Source organism: Lissotriton helveticus, chromosome 6 (assembly GCF_964261635.1).
Source record: "Lissotriton helveticus chromosome 6, aLisHel1.1, whole genome shotgun sequence".
Taxonomy (NCBI): Eukaryota; Metazoa; Chordata; class Amphibia; order Caudata; family Salamandridae; genus Lissotriton; species Lissotriton helveticus.
In genome coordinates, this window is record NC_136067.1 from 1111733859 (window position 1) to 1111750054 (window position 16196).

The following is a 16196-nucleotide window of genomic DNA, read 5'->3' on the forward strand; positions in this document are numbered from 1 at the left end:
ACCTCCTTGTGTACTTTGGGTAGAATGTAGAAGTAGGGTGTCCACGGAGATGGGTTAACCAAGAAGTCTACTTCATGTTTGGTAATCCAGTCATGGGCCTCTGCAGCTGTCACCATCTACTGGATCCTCGACTTGTGTCTTTCGGTGGGATTGGATTCAATTGGAAGGTAGTACCAGCCATCCGCCAATCGTCATAGGCATTCCTGGTCATAGCCTGTTGTATTCATGAGGACTATTTCTCTGTCCTTGTCGGCTGCTTTGATGGTTACTATAGGGTCGTCCATGAGGTACCTAACTGCCTGGCGTTGTCTGGATGATATGTTTTCATATGGTTGAGGAGGTCACATTTATGCCACATCTTTCAGCACAACTTTCTCAAAGGTTAGAACTTCACTTCGGGTCATTGCCACAGTCAGTGTAAACTTTGATGGATTGCTTAATACTGAGTACTCACGATCAGGATGGTTCTGTCTTGAAAAAACACCAAAAGGCGAATTTTACGAAAGAAATGGTGGAGTTCATTTGTCAGTGGGAACGGGTCTTCACGTGGTGTAGGTACACATCCCAGACCTTTTTGCAGGACCTCACCTCCATCCTTGGTCGGGATGCTTGTGAAAAGGTTTATAACTAGTTTTATTTGGCTGTTTGGCTCCTGGTCTGTATCTGGGATCCTGGTTGTTGCCATTGAACTTGTTTGTTCTCTCTCTTCTTCTTCCTCGGCTTCTGCCCCAGCCTCTGTCTCAAAGGTTGGGCAAAGGACTGTTGGATGTACCAAATATGGGGTAATTTGATATCCATGCCTTAGTGGTGGTGGTGCTCACCTTCAGCTGTCATTAGTACCACAACTGTATTTGCTGGAGGAGCTGCTGAAAGGGTTATGCACCTTGTGGGAGGTAGTTGAACCCATACACCATAAAATGTTAATGGGGTTTGCTAAATAATGAGTCTCTTTTCTTGTGTTGGCTGGAATTCAACAGTGTGCTGACATACACATTTTATGCTTTCACAAGTAACACACTTACTGAATTAAGTAGTATTAATCTGTAGGCGACTTACACAATAGGTCATATACAACATGACTTTTTATAAGGATTGTTCATCCCGGACCTACCCAATATATGCACATATGCAATACATACAATACATGCAATCAGTCTATAAATAGCGCTTCTGAACTAGTGCAGAACATCTGGGGTAAATTTAACTAAACCATGTACACATTGTAGTGGGCAGACCACACAAAACTGAAGAAAAAAAACTCTGGACGCATTTATCTGATGTTTGTAACATGTTTTTTAACATAATGTTTTGCAGAGGTTGCCTGGCTTCCAGTGTTTATAAAGAAATGCACCTCAAAGTGAGGAGGTAATAATATTTATTCCTCCTTAGTACTGAAATAACTCAAGACCAAAATAGTTAAGCAAATGTGCTTTTAAAACAGGCTCCAGTCATGTACAGAAATTAAGTGGGGTGGGATAAAATTCAGTTCCACATGTCATTTCCTTAAGCAGTGATCCCCCAAGTACAAGCTTAATATTCTCGGAAGACAGAAGCTAAACATGATATGAATGCTATTTGAAACTAGATACATTATCAAGGCAGTATAGTGCCTTGAAGTTCTACAAGGAATACTCCTCTTTTTTCTGGTTTTATTAAATTTGACAGCATGTACACTCACAGCACTGGATTACAAATCAGCCTAATAAAAATATAGGGCCATATTATCAAGGAAGCTGCAGTAGTTTATCACCGCTTTACCGCAGGAAACTGCCGACAAAGCAGCGACAATGGGCTTGATAATATGCGATTCGAATTTCAATCGAAGCCCATGTTAGATGTTCACACATCTAACCTGGGCTTTGATTGAAATTCGAATCGCAAATTATCGAGCCCATTATTGCCGCTTTATCGGCAGTTTCCTGCCGGTAAAGCGGCGATAAACTACCGCAGCTTCCTTGATAATATGGCCCATACTTTTCAAATAACCCTGGACATTTCCAATGGGGTTTTCAGCTAAAACATAGTGCCCAAAAACACTATCTAACTACTTTTCTGGTTCAAATGGGTTTCAATATTTTTCAATTCCTACACATAATCATTTATGGGCTATTAATAGTACTGGGTTATTTGTCAGTGAAACAATGGATATTTCACAGGAAGACCTATACATTAAAACATTTACATCACAAAATATAATTGGCTTTTCTAATCACCTGACCAGGGTAGAACATTACTGAACACACAATTTAACATTAACTTAGAAAAATGCAAAATGGTGCATTTTAATGTAATTTTGCTTAGCTGTGATTTATATAACACAGTCCATGCTAAAAAATATAATCCTTGCTGCGGATTTCATACGTTTGAGAGTTTACTTGCTACATTAGGTTGAGCAAGTGAAGCCTTTATAGTGGTTTATATTTACTCATGTGTTCTAAAATACCTTGGACGAAAACATGCAGTTATCTCAATTGGACTGGAAAGGACACGTTTAAGACAAAACATACCTAGTGATGGGTTTCTCTTAGCACTTTTAGGTTACATTAATATAATTAACAACAAAATTCGATTCATGTTCTAATCACATTTTGTACAGCTGAATGCAAGTTTCACTCTCTCACAGAAAATTCTGTGGTGCAGCATTTACTTCTTTTAAACGTTGTTCGATACAAAGTTTGTATCTCATTTTATGTATTGCAAGCAGAAATGTTTCTTGCAGTGCCTTAACAAAACACATATTTTAATAAATCATTACACATCATAATCAACTCCAAAATGTTTTACCCACACAAGTACAACAGAGCTGTTCCCTGTGAATGGTTCTTCAGCCGGTGGCTGGCTTGTGTTGCAGTACAGCACTTTGGACCTAGCAATTTCAACGTGTGACATACACACACTTAAGTTGTTTAGGCGACTCCCCTGCACAGCAATACCCGATCCCTGTTACTTTCATTATGTAAAGTTGATCCTTCAGTTCCCGCACTAAAGCAGTGTAGGATTCAGTTTTAATGCCCTTTTCAACTTACAATTTACACCGCAAACATTAGTGCCTGAATGGATTCAAAGATTTAGAAGGAAAGTCAAAAAAAGGAATTTAAGTTCTAGTAAGGTGGCTGTCTTTCAGAGACACGCTTCCATTGGTCTGTGCTAAGCACCATGGACCATAAAAGTGAAGTAATTCACATTAAAAGAAACTGTGCATCAAACTTTGCTGTGCTACAGATCATACCCTTCTAAGGAATCTGGAGGTAACCCTATCTCAGACCAAGGTTGGCATAGACATTTTAACAGTGATTTAAGCAACATCAACAATGGAAAATTAATTATTTATTTAATTTTCCCTCGTCATTGTCCGTCGAAATCACCCCTCCCCCCCCCCCGGGCCCCACCACTCTTACCTGTACGGGCCGTGGCTGAGTGCCAGTCTGTGTGTGTGTGGGGTGTTCGTTTGTGTGCATATGTGTATGTATTATAAACTTGTGGGCATCCATGTGATGATACGATTTCTCACCACTTGTACAATTCTGGCCCACACATAATGGCAATAGTTCTTAGCAGCTTATGGTAATCCATGGGATGATGCCAATTGCACACCATGGTAAAAAGGTCCCCCTGGCACAATGATCACAATTCTTGTCAGTTTGTGAACGTCCATGGGATGCTGCCCATTTCCACCCAGGGAAAGTGCCAGCCCTGTCAGAATGGTGGTAATCTTGACAAATGGTAAATATCAGACTCTGGCATAATGGTGGCAATGCTTAGATAGCCAGCATTTTCGCAGGTGTGGGTGACATCGATGCCCTCAATATGTCAAGAATTACCCCAGTTGCACAATATATGCCCACAATATTACAGTAATTATCATCATAATGTCAAAAGCATCATTGTTCCATGGATGCTTAAAATAATAAAGGAAATACCACTACTGTGCCAGAGTGAATGATATGCCACGGATGGGTCCCATTGTGCAATGGATGCCCACAATATGTGAAGAATAGCCACTATACTGTAAGTGCACTGTTGTGTCATGGGTGGGCACCTCAGTGCCATGGGTGTACCCAATGTCAGTAATGACCACCCTTCTGTCAAGACTACAACACATTGCCAGAAAGAGATACCATTATATGATGAAAGCCTACATTATACAAAGGGTTCCCAGGACTATTTTATGGCCAAAATTTTACTAGGGGCGGGAAACATTTTGGCAAGAATTACCAACATTGCACCAGTATCTGTAGAGTGGGGTTTGAAATAAAAAAAAGTCTGTCTACTTGGCCATAAGCATTAAGGAAGCATTATTGTTTAGGCTTCTACGTTTTTAGATATGTCCTAATGCTATCTGACGCAGTAAATAGAGAAATACACATACTTACTAGAAAACTGCGAAATGTTCTGGGAGCCACATACATGTACATTTAACCTTCACAAACATGTTAGCTTTATGGTAGATTGGTAATACCTCTGTACCTCTCCTCCCACTTAATATCCATGAATTACGTACGTTTATAAAGAAATGTGTAATGTCTCACCGATCTTGGATTTCTTGGCTCTAGCACCAATGAAAGCTTGTAGATGTCATCCTCCGTGTGATACAGGTCCAGGGAAAGCTGCGTAAACAAAGAATGTAAAGGAGAAATCACAGTGAAATAAGGATCATCTTGACTTCTACTGATAAACACATTTACCCTTTGTAGGTTTCTAATTCAAGGGCAATGACAATAATTGGCGTATGCATCTAGGAGATTCAGCCGCCCTGTGCAACAAGATCTTACCAGGGGATCAGTTTTATGGGTAAGAGAAGATAATAAATATTATTCAGCTGTTACTTTTAGAGCAACTCCATAATAGGACTCCACCTTCCTTAAGCCGCAAGACTGACATATTTGATACATTCCTTCTCTAGGTTTGTACTAATTGGTTTGATTATACTAAGAGTTTAAAAAATCAGCCATCTTGGACTATCTGAACAGTACAAGGGCGAGGGCTGTATTTATGCCTAAATGAAACTTTAATAATTTGCAAGAAGTCCGATGCAATGGCGTAGATTTAGTAGATTGCACACATTGCTTGACATGCTGCCTTTCTGAACAGACTTTACATATACTGATCACTGTTCACTTACTTTTCTGATATTTAAATTTCACCTATTTGTTGAGATGATATAAAGCAATTCACATAACTTCGTGTTAATGTTTAGGAAACTCAGCAACACTCAGCATTTTTTCATTAGACCTGTCTTTATCGTGGGCCTCGTCACAGGGCAACAGAGTGCTGCAACTAGAAAATTCAACGAGGACACAAGAAGTGTACCAGTAATAAACACTAGGGAGGTGCGGGGGGTGCGGACCGCACCGGGTGAGACCATCAAAAGGGGTGACACCATGGTCCGTGTCAACAATAATCTTGGCCGGGGGCCGGGTAAGGTTCGACAGACAGTAATATTATTTAGCAGTTTGGTGTCAAGATTATTGTCCGAATTAGGCTACGATTTAGGCATCCAGACGTCAATGACGTTCTAAACATCACTCACGTCGTGACGTGCCTCCCGGACCTGACGTTTTAAAAACCCATCTGCTTCTTTAGAGGTGTAAACAGCGCGGGCTGCTAATGCTCTCCAGAAGCCCGGCCTCCTGGCTCATTGTGCCAGGCAACGAGGGCTCCTGTTTCCTGCCCATGGCAGTCGGAGGGTGAGCAGGTTCATAAATTTGACTTTCATTTTACCCAGCACCAAGGGGGACATGGGTCGAGCGTAGAGCCTGGCTGAGTAGTGGTGAGGAGGGATACAAAGGTTCCAAGAGCTAAGAGCTGAGAGCTGAAATGTGCACAAAGAAGGTGAGTTTTTCATAACTTTTTTTATAACCCGTACGACTATTGTAATGTTATGTTGATTGCAGCACCGTCTACTCAGAAAATTGTTCCAACAGCACTGTAACAAAGCCTTTAACCCATATTTAGTTTGGTTTACTGACATTAATTTGGGACACATTAATACCGGCCCCAACTAAAAAAAAAAATCATGAATGAAACGTTGCTCTAAGTAGAGAAGATAACTAGTTAAACAAAACTACAAAGCATTCAGATTCGACGAGGTACGACAACGGGTATTAATTAAAAGTTCCGCTGCAGTGAAATCCGATTGCTCAATGTCTGCATCTTATCTCTCACGTGCAAAGGCACGTACTGGGCCGCCGCCGGTGACCACAGCTGCGCCCAGTCTGAGATCCATTCCAGAGCCCTGAAGCTCACCACAAGCGCTAGCCCCAGCAAAGGCAACGGCAAGGCCTCTGGTGCGGCCATTCAGGGTGGCTGTTGTAAGAGGCGTCTCACTAAACAAGCGCGGCTGGAGAGATAAGTGGTCCTTTACATTAAGAAATTATTGACGCTTTGCATGAGATTATGGTAAATAGACGCATGCTTAAAGTCTTTTATGAAGGTGCTGGTAATCAGAAACAGTCCGCTGTACAGTAAGTTTTCAAAACAGGTGCGCTCGGTACAGAAATACTGTCTCTCAATCCAGTCAAAGGAGACCGTTTTGTGAGGGAGGTCTCAAATCAAACTTCCTTACAACTATAATGTGGACAGTAACACTGTATGTAGTGAAAAATCATGCTCCGATGCAAACGTTTTTTTGTTTGTAAATCTTTTGTAGTAAACTAGTTTTAGTGCAAACATTTTGATTCGAGCAATAGTATGAAATCTACCAAAATTATTTTCTTTTTTGAACAACCAAGTACATAACATATAGCACCAATGAAGGTGAAGTTCCCTCAGCCAGGAACAAGGATAGTAATTGTATATTAGTGACCCATTCAGTTCTTGCCCTCTCTGCAGACTCCGCTCAATAGAAGGTGTTTGCCTTTGGTTTTGGCTGTTATTTAGGTCTGGCTTGAGAGTACACCTGTCTGTTATGAACTATACATAGTGTGTGCTTGGCTCCCCACAGCAAAGTAATTCTCTCTCGCCTCATTTAATTGAAAGTATGGTGCATCAATCCACCCTCTAGCAAAGCGCAAGTGACTACTTTGCATCTCAAAAGAATACTCATTCATCATATTGTGACATTTAATTCTTTATCTCCTATGTACATTCTATATAGAAAGTCACTCCTTGCTACTTTTTTCCACAGCACTGACAAAGCCAACACACTCTGTACATGCCTGTGTTAGCATAATTTAGCTAATTAAATCCAGATCTACCAGCTTTGTCAAGGCTGGTTTTGTATGAGGTGAAAAACATTTCTCACTTACGCCTCAGAACACAAGCTTGTTTCACATAGCAAAATGTGGGTCCGCTGTAATGACTTTCGATGGCTCCTTGAAGTAGGGTTAGTCCGGTTGCTGAGAGGATACATTCTTCCTCTTGAGCTGGTTCTAAGAACCTATTCCAGTTTGAGAGAAATGTTTCAGTGTGGGAGACAAGGAGACCTGAATATCTGCCACCTTCTTCGAAAAGAAAGTGACCAACTCCTCGCACTGAAATAGTGAGATTGAAATCTACTCTAATCTTGAAGTTCATTTTTTAAGAAAATCAACTGCAATTGTCATTCCTGCTCTGAACTGCATGCATTAATTTAAACGTATCAGAATTAACTGCATAACACATTCCTGCTTAGTACGGCATGCGTTATATTAAGCATAATCTGCTTCGATCTTAGAATTTATTGACTGCAATTTACATTAACTGCTCCGAGCATCATGCAACATTTTTAGACGTAATCTGCACAGATCTGGGAAAGAGAAAAAGAATTCATCCAAAATATCTGGAAACTAGTTACTAGCCACCCTCGATAACGAGTGAATCTAATTATAAAACCACCCCATGTGAACATTAGCAACTGTCGGAGCACACAGCAGCATATTGTTCTGGGAGGCAGAATGCGGAAGCAGAGGCAGCGCTGCCCATGCCTGTATCCACAGTGATGGATGGCATTCTCCTGCCTCTCCTAACGCTCCAGGGGGAGACATTCAGAGGGCCTCTCCCCCAGCCCTTCCTGCAGTAGCCGGTCCTCGAGCCCCAACATTTTATTTATGCGTTTTTATATAGCGCAGACTTTACCCGAAGGCGTCAGAGCGCTTCACAATAAGAACTGTAATGATACACGAGGAGAAAATAACAAGTGAACAAATTACAAAAGCAAACGTTAAGTTTCATGTGGCAAAAGTGACAATTGTGAGCAAACAAAATACATGAGGTAGCAAACGGTGCAATACAGAAAGAAAAAGTGACATGTGTGCAGGTTACAGGAGAAAACAAAGTACAATCCTATTAAACAGAAGGGAAGAGTGCTCGCAAAGAGAAAGGCTTCAAAATAATTCCAATATAAAAATTCTGATCTTTTTAATAAGTATTCATGTTAAAAACAAAACATTGTATACACCAAAATTATATAAAATTGACATACATAAACAAAATATACACAATTAATACAATATTATAATGAAATATAAAAAAAGCAAAAAAAGTGGCAATCAATACTCTAGATCTTTGTAATATTGTTGGGAGAGTCAAGATAGAAAGTAGGTAAATTTAGGACTAATACGAGATTTATTTCTTTTTGTTCACCCTTTTTTCACGACCCTCCCTTAGTTACATTTAAGAGACCAGACGTGAAGCAAATAACTAAGGGCAACGTATTGGTCCCAGTTGAACCCCATATTATAACGGATGTTCTGTATTTACTCATAGGTAAGCATTTGTTCAATCCATGGTTTTAGTTATAAATGCGACGAACGGTAATTGTGAGGAAGAGATTAAATAGTGACTAATCCTATTGAGTGGATTGTCGTCTTTATAAAAATATGAATACATTTGTTTTTATTAGGAACGCCAAATGATATCTTAAAAAACGAAACTATATTTAGAATTAGAAATGTGGCTATGTGGTCCCTATGTACACGACGATTAGAACCTTCCAGACCCATTTAGAACCATCTATCTGAGTCTTTTGGCTGAACTATTTATGTTGTGTCTATCATCAGTTACTTGGGCTGTACTTTCGCCTTATATTGACATCTAACACATGTCCTCTTCCACCCACAGTAACTTAGTGTTATATCTTATACAACACCAAACCATGAACTGTTGAGAAATTAGAAGTTGGTACTAGCCAATGTGATGACATTTTAAGAGTAAGTACTGTCTTCCTTACATTATATTATTGCCTTGTCACATAGTTTTTTTGGGACATATAAATGGGGCAAAAGTTATCCAGTAATCAAATGTCCCTGGTCTTCCCACTTTTAGATATTATTGCCCTTGTATCATGTTAATCTGGGATGGTCATCTCCCATTGGGGTCTTTTTTATATATATTTTTTTATCTAATTACTGAACAGCTGCTCAAATATAAAAATGTTAGGTTTGTAACTTGATTAGCAATTATTATACTGCTATAACAAGTAGGGAAGTTGTTTTGTAAAGAAAGGAAAAATTGTTTTAAATCTGTTGTATTAACTATGTGCTATACGTTGTTTTAATGCGAATCGATATAGATTCTTTTACCAAATGTAAGTGTTTGTATTTTTATGTTTATTTATTGTGTATTTCAGATTTATTTGTGGCTCCTGAAGAAGGTGTTTTTCAGAAACGCCGAAACGCGCGTCGAGAGTATTGATTGCCACTTTTTTTGCTCCTTTTATATTTCATGATAATATTGTATTAATTGTGTATATTTTGTTTATGTATGTCAATTTATGTAATTTTGGTGTATACAATGTTTTGTTTTTAACATGAATACTTATTAAAAAGATTAGAATTTTTATATTGGAATTATTTTGAAGCCTTTCTCTTTGCGAGCACTCTTCCCGTCTGTTTAATAGGATTGTTTTTTATATACACATGGTAGGTATAATGTAGCGCAGGGGCTTACAAAGTAACGCATCTATCTAGAAATATGGTGCAACAAGGCACATTTTTTACGCTGCTGGTGCGTCACAAAAAGTGACGCACCGGTGGCGTAGAAGTGACGCACGGCCTCATAAATGAGGCCCCAGGAGTGGGATACTGCAGGAGGTGTAAAAGAGTCCTGATCCTTTGAAACAAGTGGCAGTGGTGCTCACTGGCAAACTGCGGTACAAATTAGGTACTGGACATCAGAAACTATACGCTTCTCACCCAAGTCTATGCAAAATTGTTTAATCCCCTCTTCCTCTGCTGCAAGGGTGCATTAAGCAAGTTCCGCAAAGCCAGAAAAGCTACCTTTCTGGATAAGTGTACAGTTTAAACATACTGTTGACTTAGGACATTCTTGCATCCTAGTACTACACTACAGCAAACCCTGCCTTACTCCAGTCGTAAAAGTGTTAAGCACATCCAGCCAGGTTACCCTATAAGCACCATCTATTGTGGCTGTTTTGACTTATTCTACTACATTGAAAAATAATATTAATTGACAAGGCCAAGAATCACTAGCCCATGCATAAACCCATACATCGGTACATGTGAGGCCTTTCATTTCACATTTACATGCTAGGCACTCATGGCGTGAATTATGTAGTCACTCATGGGGTACATTATTTTGAATTATATTACTAGCATGTCATTTTGTCTCATGATAATACCTATAAAATCTGGCTGAATATTGTTCCCCGGCCCAATGATGGACAATCCTGTGCATGTCAATGCAGTATGGGAAAGCAGTTCTGGTACAAATCTTTAATTGTAATGCTGATTTTTGCTGTCATTACATTTTGAGCCGAGATCTAACTCGTTAGGTTTGCTTTTGAACAAGACAAGCAACATCTTTGGGAAGTTTTATTTCAGACAGGGTTCTTTTGGTCTACCTGAAACACATTTCTGGATCAACGGCTCAAAGCAGGCCTAGGAATATTCATCATCGAGTCACTTTGTGCAACAGTCTTATGGATTTCAATAGAACCACAACAGAATACAGAGAGACTGCAACCAGACAATGATTGGCTTACAGTGACCTCTGAAGTAAAATGATTCGAACAAATTTAATACATTTTCAGTATCTAAAATCTTCAATTACTGTCTTTGTACCACACATTTCTTGCACCTTCGTGCAGCACCAAGTTCCTGATACTGTGCAATTGTGTTAAATTTTTTCTTTCAGAGGATTCTGTGGAGGTCCACCAGATGCCATATCACAATTAAACATGTTATTATTTGATGGGGTGGAAATAAAACCACCCCATCCGTAGTGGCCCAAAGGTGCTAGAGACACAAGAAACCTAATCCTCAAGTTGAACTTTTTTTATAGACAGTGAAGGGCAAGGGCTGTGGATGTATTGAAAGGCTTCCAGAGCTGGTAGGGCAGGATAGAAACAGACATGTGTGCATATAGAGGGGGAAACATCAGTTCAGAAACGAATACTGCCCATATGCCATGTGGAACACGCGAGCTTTCAGGGTTCTATTAACATCATAAAACGGGATTACAGGTGAAGGAGGGGTAAGTGGGAGTTTCAAAGTGTGGGGGGGATTTAAGCAAAGGACAAAAAGGTAGACCTGGAAACTGAATATAATGGATAGCAGGTGATGCTTTCAACCATTTCGCTATCTAAGTTTCTTCAATAGTTACTGCTCTATTTATGGTCCGCACTGATTGGCCACTGGTACTAGAGAAGTCCTTCACAAGTGTACGTGATATATCACAGTGTATCATGTTAGCATAACCCATAATAGTGACAGCCAGTGTGTGCCCATGTGACAGAAACGGCTGCAGCTCTTACCGTCAAAAGGTTGATCAAATCCATATTGGGTTCTAAGTTGTGAGATGCGCTCTGTAGGGAAACCAGTTCATTGAGGGTTACATATAGTTGCTGCATTTTCACAATGTTCACCTTGTCCTCATCTATAAAATCTGGAAAGACGACATGAACGGCTATTAAGTCTTTTAGGTGAACCCCTAAAATGGGGATTTTAAAGCCCTCACAATCGGCAAAGGCTTTTCGATAGTTGCAGTAGTTTCCATTGGATGAGACCAGCTCAGTCATTTCATTCCAGTCCTATGGCGAGAAAGTACAGGGCAAAATCTGTTAAAACTGGGCATAAAAGACAGAAATAAGTAATGCAATTAATTGTGATACAAATATGAACTGCACAGGATAGACAAACAGCTATGTAAAACAGAACTCACACACTGAATGTAATACCCATGATCTCACCCTCTATTGTGGCAGATGCATATAGAAAAACTAAAAACAATGTTTACTGCTCATCTATTTACCCTGTTTCTTATGCTGATTCCAATGACTGACCTACTCATAAGTATTTGTCTTAATTGCTTGTAGGATCAAGCAATGTTTATGAAATACTCTTTGGCTCTTTTCTTTGCTCATGTACGGGAAACAGCCTTTACAAAGTGGCCTAAGCCATGCGTACTGTTTCCCTGCAAGCGCAACCACGCTTGCCAATAACCACGCATATGCCTTTATTACGCATATGGGTAGTTAAGGCATATGCATGGTCTAGATGTTGGAATGGGATGGCTCAGGCACAGGAAGGATCGGGAGAGGATGCAGTGAGTTAAGGGGGGCTAGGGCTAGAGCCGGGTTTTTAGGTGTTGGGGTCGTTCTTAGGACTTGGGGTCAGGGTTGTTTTTAGGGCTAAGGAGGGGTCTGTGTTGTTTTTAGTGCCTAGGGTGGGTCAGGGTAGTTTTCAGGGCTCTGTGAAGTTTTTAGGGCTCAGAGGGGAGTCAAGGTAGGTTTAGGTTCCATGGTGGGGCATGGTAGTTTTTAGGGTTTGGGGGGATCTGCATCATTTTAGGGCTCAGGGAGGGTCGGGGTACTTTTTAGGGCTGGGGGGCTCGAGGTACTTTTTAGGGCTGGGTGGGTTGGGGTAGATTGGAGGACTCGGTGTGAATTTTACCACACATATCTCTTTATCAGTCATGCCTTTACCACATAATTTTGTGGAAAAGGCATGCGTGGTGAAGGCATATATGGTAAAAGAATGCGTTGTTCAGATGCATTTGTGTTTAGGGCAGCGTTGAAGAAGCACGTACAATCTCAGGGCTCTGGTGGCAGTTAGAAACCACTTGGCTTTTGATATATATATATATATCGCTCTCCTTACTCTCTTCTCCCAAAAAATAGTCAAAGCACTCACGGAGAGATTTTGTTGCTGTTTATTGCACAACAACAGACAAACGCGTTGGGGTATGCTTTCTTCAGGGTATCATTCCGTGAGTGCCTTGACTTTTTTGGAAGAAGAGAGTAAGGAGCAGTGATATTGCGCCACCACAGAAAGCACCCGTCCGTGAGTGATGAGATCCTGGTGCAACATAGAGCGAGAATATATATATACATTGACCAAGGCGGAGGAGCAGTTATTATCGTTGGGCTTAAATTTTTGCCCCAAACAATCCTTCAAATATGCGGCAACCCGGATAGACGTCTTTCGGTTTATCAGAAAACTAAAACTTAAAAAATTCTTCTCCATACAGAAATTAAAAACCAATGCAGAATCTGATGACCGTCCCCTGAATGCTACACTGGAGGAAGGTGGTATCACGGCAGGAGATGTTTCCACTTTTTTATCTCTACATGATTTGGAAGCTGCGACAGTCTCACAACCGTGTGGTCCTGACGTGAATCTGAGTACTCAAGCGAGACTTAATAAAATTAATAAACTGCAAAAGGGAGTTGGACTATCTCCGTTCAAAGGTAAATCGAGTTGTGTTCCCTTGGCAATTAGAGATGCTATTGATACATTTCATGACTGCGTAACCAAAGAGTTAAAACAACTATACAAATCCACCAACAGAGACATAAGAAATAAGGACAGACAACAACAAATTGATTATTCTACCCTTACGGTGCGCAAATCGGGTGTGCGCGAGCGGAATTCTGATTTTCTGTTAGACGTCTGTCAACATTCCAATTGGTCGAAATCAGGAAGTGTTGGCCGCCATTTTGTGTCTGAGACAGAAGAGAGACAAAAACAAAAGTGGAAAACGTGAAAAGGGGGCAGGGTAGAAACTCCCTGACCCCTTAGGTCTTCTCAGGGGGTCCCTGAAAGACCCCGAAGGCCAAAAAAACCCTTTTTTTGGGGGGGAAAAAAATCGCGAGGTGCGCGCACGTTGCACGCACCCTCGAGGCAAACATTTGCGAGGTGCGCGCACGTTGCGCGCACGTCAAAAAAAATACAGTTAAAGTTTGAGTGTTTAGATGTTGGTTTGCTCTAAAAAGAGCCATTGTGTTTATTGAGTGTTTTTTGTACCTACAAGTAAGTACCGATGCAGAGTCTAAAATTCAAGAGGAAGACTCTGTTTCCCTTATCTGTGAAATGTACACCGTCTCCTCTATAAATGCCTTGCATGTTGTAACGCAAGTTGTTGTGGTATATAGAACCTATACCATAGTCTCTGAGGAAAGCAGAAACAGACTTATTCACATGTTTCCTTGCTTTCTCAATCTGTGGACAATATTGGCTGGACCAGTTCCATTTTTGCCTTTGGCATATATTAGAATATACAAAGGCAGTTTGTGGAAAACGTGACATCAATTGCCCAAAAGTGTCCTTTAAAAGCATTTCCAGACCTACCCCAGTCAAAGTGCCTAGTTCATTGCCACCACAGTGCACAATTATGAGGTCAGGGTGTGGGAGATGCAAAAAGGATTTTACCAATGGCATCAATTGGTAACATCTCAATCCTCTCTGGCCAATCCACATAATATCCACATTTGGTAAGTCAAGGTTGAGAAAGCATCTATTTGCTGCATAATTTTCAATCCAGAAAAATTGCTGTGTCCTACAATCCACACTCTAAGCATCTTGGAGGGAGATCTGGTTGTACTCAGATGTGCTCTGGAAATGAAATGGCAGTTTGAAAAGTAGGAGTTTAGAAAAAATGTGGATGAGATTCAGTGCACTTGAAAAAGAATAAATGATTGGTGGTTTCTGTAAATTCAACATTGAAAACTAGGGTGCATGCTACTATTTTTTTTATCAAATTTATTTTTATTTTCATTTAGACAAGACATCGCAACCTTTGGACAATCACAACACAAAATGCGTCTGCAGCCCCCTGTTTCCGTTCTCGCATCAGGAGGCCGATCCCTGGGGATAAATGCCAGGTGTCTGTGCACGTTGGTGTTGGTAATACCTTGCAAAATAATGCATATTAGAGCTCTTGTCCCAAACCCCCCTTCTGACTCCTCCCTAACCCCAACTGCCCCCTCCCTTGAACTACCCCCCTTCCCCCCCCTTTCCCACCCCTTCCCGTGGCGTTCGAATGGACCCCTTTCTGAGGACTCTGAGATATTTAGTATAATTAACAGGAGTGTAACCCGTAGACCCGTTCAGGACTGGGTAGGTAAGATGCAACAAGAACACAGTGTCCTGAAAGGTGGAAGTCAGTAGACAATTATAAACAGCATGCACATAGCATTACTTGAGCAGGAAAGAAGGAGAATACTCGTTTTTTAAGGCAAAAGATAATTATTCATCTTTATATAGTTACATTAGTTCCAAGGTCAGACGTATACAGTTAAGAACAGCACTGCATAAATTGAATTAATGACAACTGCATGAACTTGGTGCAAACAACGTGTACAAAAGTGCAAGTGGCGACGCAAGTGAAAAGTGAGCAGCGTTGGCGGCGCACTGTGCATAAGGTGAAAACTATTTACAGTGAGTGGCTTAACGGCGCATGTGACATTGTGATATCACAGCAGGCACAATTAATTTATTTGATTTAAATGTAGAGCCACAAGGAAGAAGTGTGACTATAGATCAGGCTGTTGGGTCGACGGCGTTTCGATCCGGGTTAGTTCGGATCATCATCAGGACTGGTTGTCTGGATGAAGGAGTGCTGTAAAGAGAGGGCGGAGATTTAGGGGGGGCCCATGGTGCAGGAGAGGAGAAAGGGCAAAGGGAGTAATCAAAGTACCTGGGAGGATCCTGGGTAAGTAGAATCCTTATAAGCAACAGTCTTGGGAGATGTCAGGGTGACTTATGGAGCCCCAGAGTGGGTCGTCTGTAGGCTGTGCGAAGGAGCTGGGGAGAGAGGAGGTGAGGGGACATTGCTAATTGGGCAGATAAGGAGTGTTAGGCACACATCGTGTTGCATGGTAAAGGAAAAGGGTCAAGGTATCTAATTCACGTACCTAGCTGGTTGACTCAGTGCTCTCGCCGGCTTTAGGAATCGGCCGTGCTTCACATGCACTGGAAGGGAAAGGGAGGGTCGGTATTAGCAGCTTGCTACGGTTAAAAAGGTTAAAAATGGAGCGA

At 40.9% G+C, this 16196-nt stretch overlaps 1 protein-coding gene across 2 annotated transcripts in view; it reads right to left on the reverse strand.

Annotated features, from left to right (window-relative positions):
- Window positions 1-16196, reverse strand: part of RASGRP3 (RAS guanyl releasing protein 3) — a 672488-nt gene that overhangs the window by 154302 nt on the left and 501990 nt on the right. For both annotated transcript variants that reach the window (XM_078648770.1, XM_078648769.1), the window contains 2 exons: window positions 11693-11968; window positions 4530-4607 (listed from right to left, as the gene is read on the reverse strand). In XM_078648770.1, the coding sequence (XP_078504896.1) occupies window positions 4530-4607; window positions 11693-11968 (354 nt within the window). The remainder of the gene's footprint in view (window positions 1-4529; window positions 4608-11692; window positions 11969-16196) is intronic.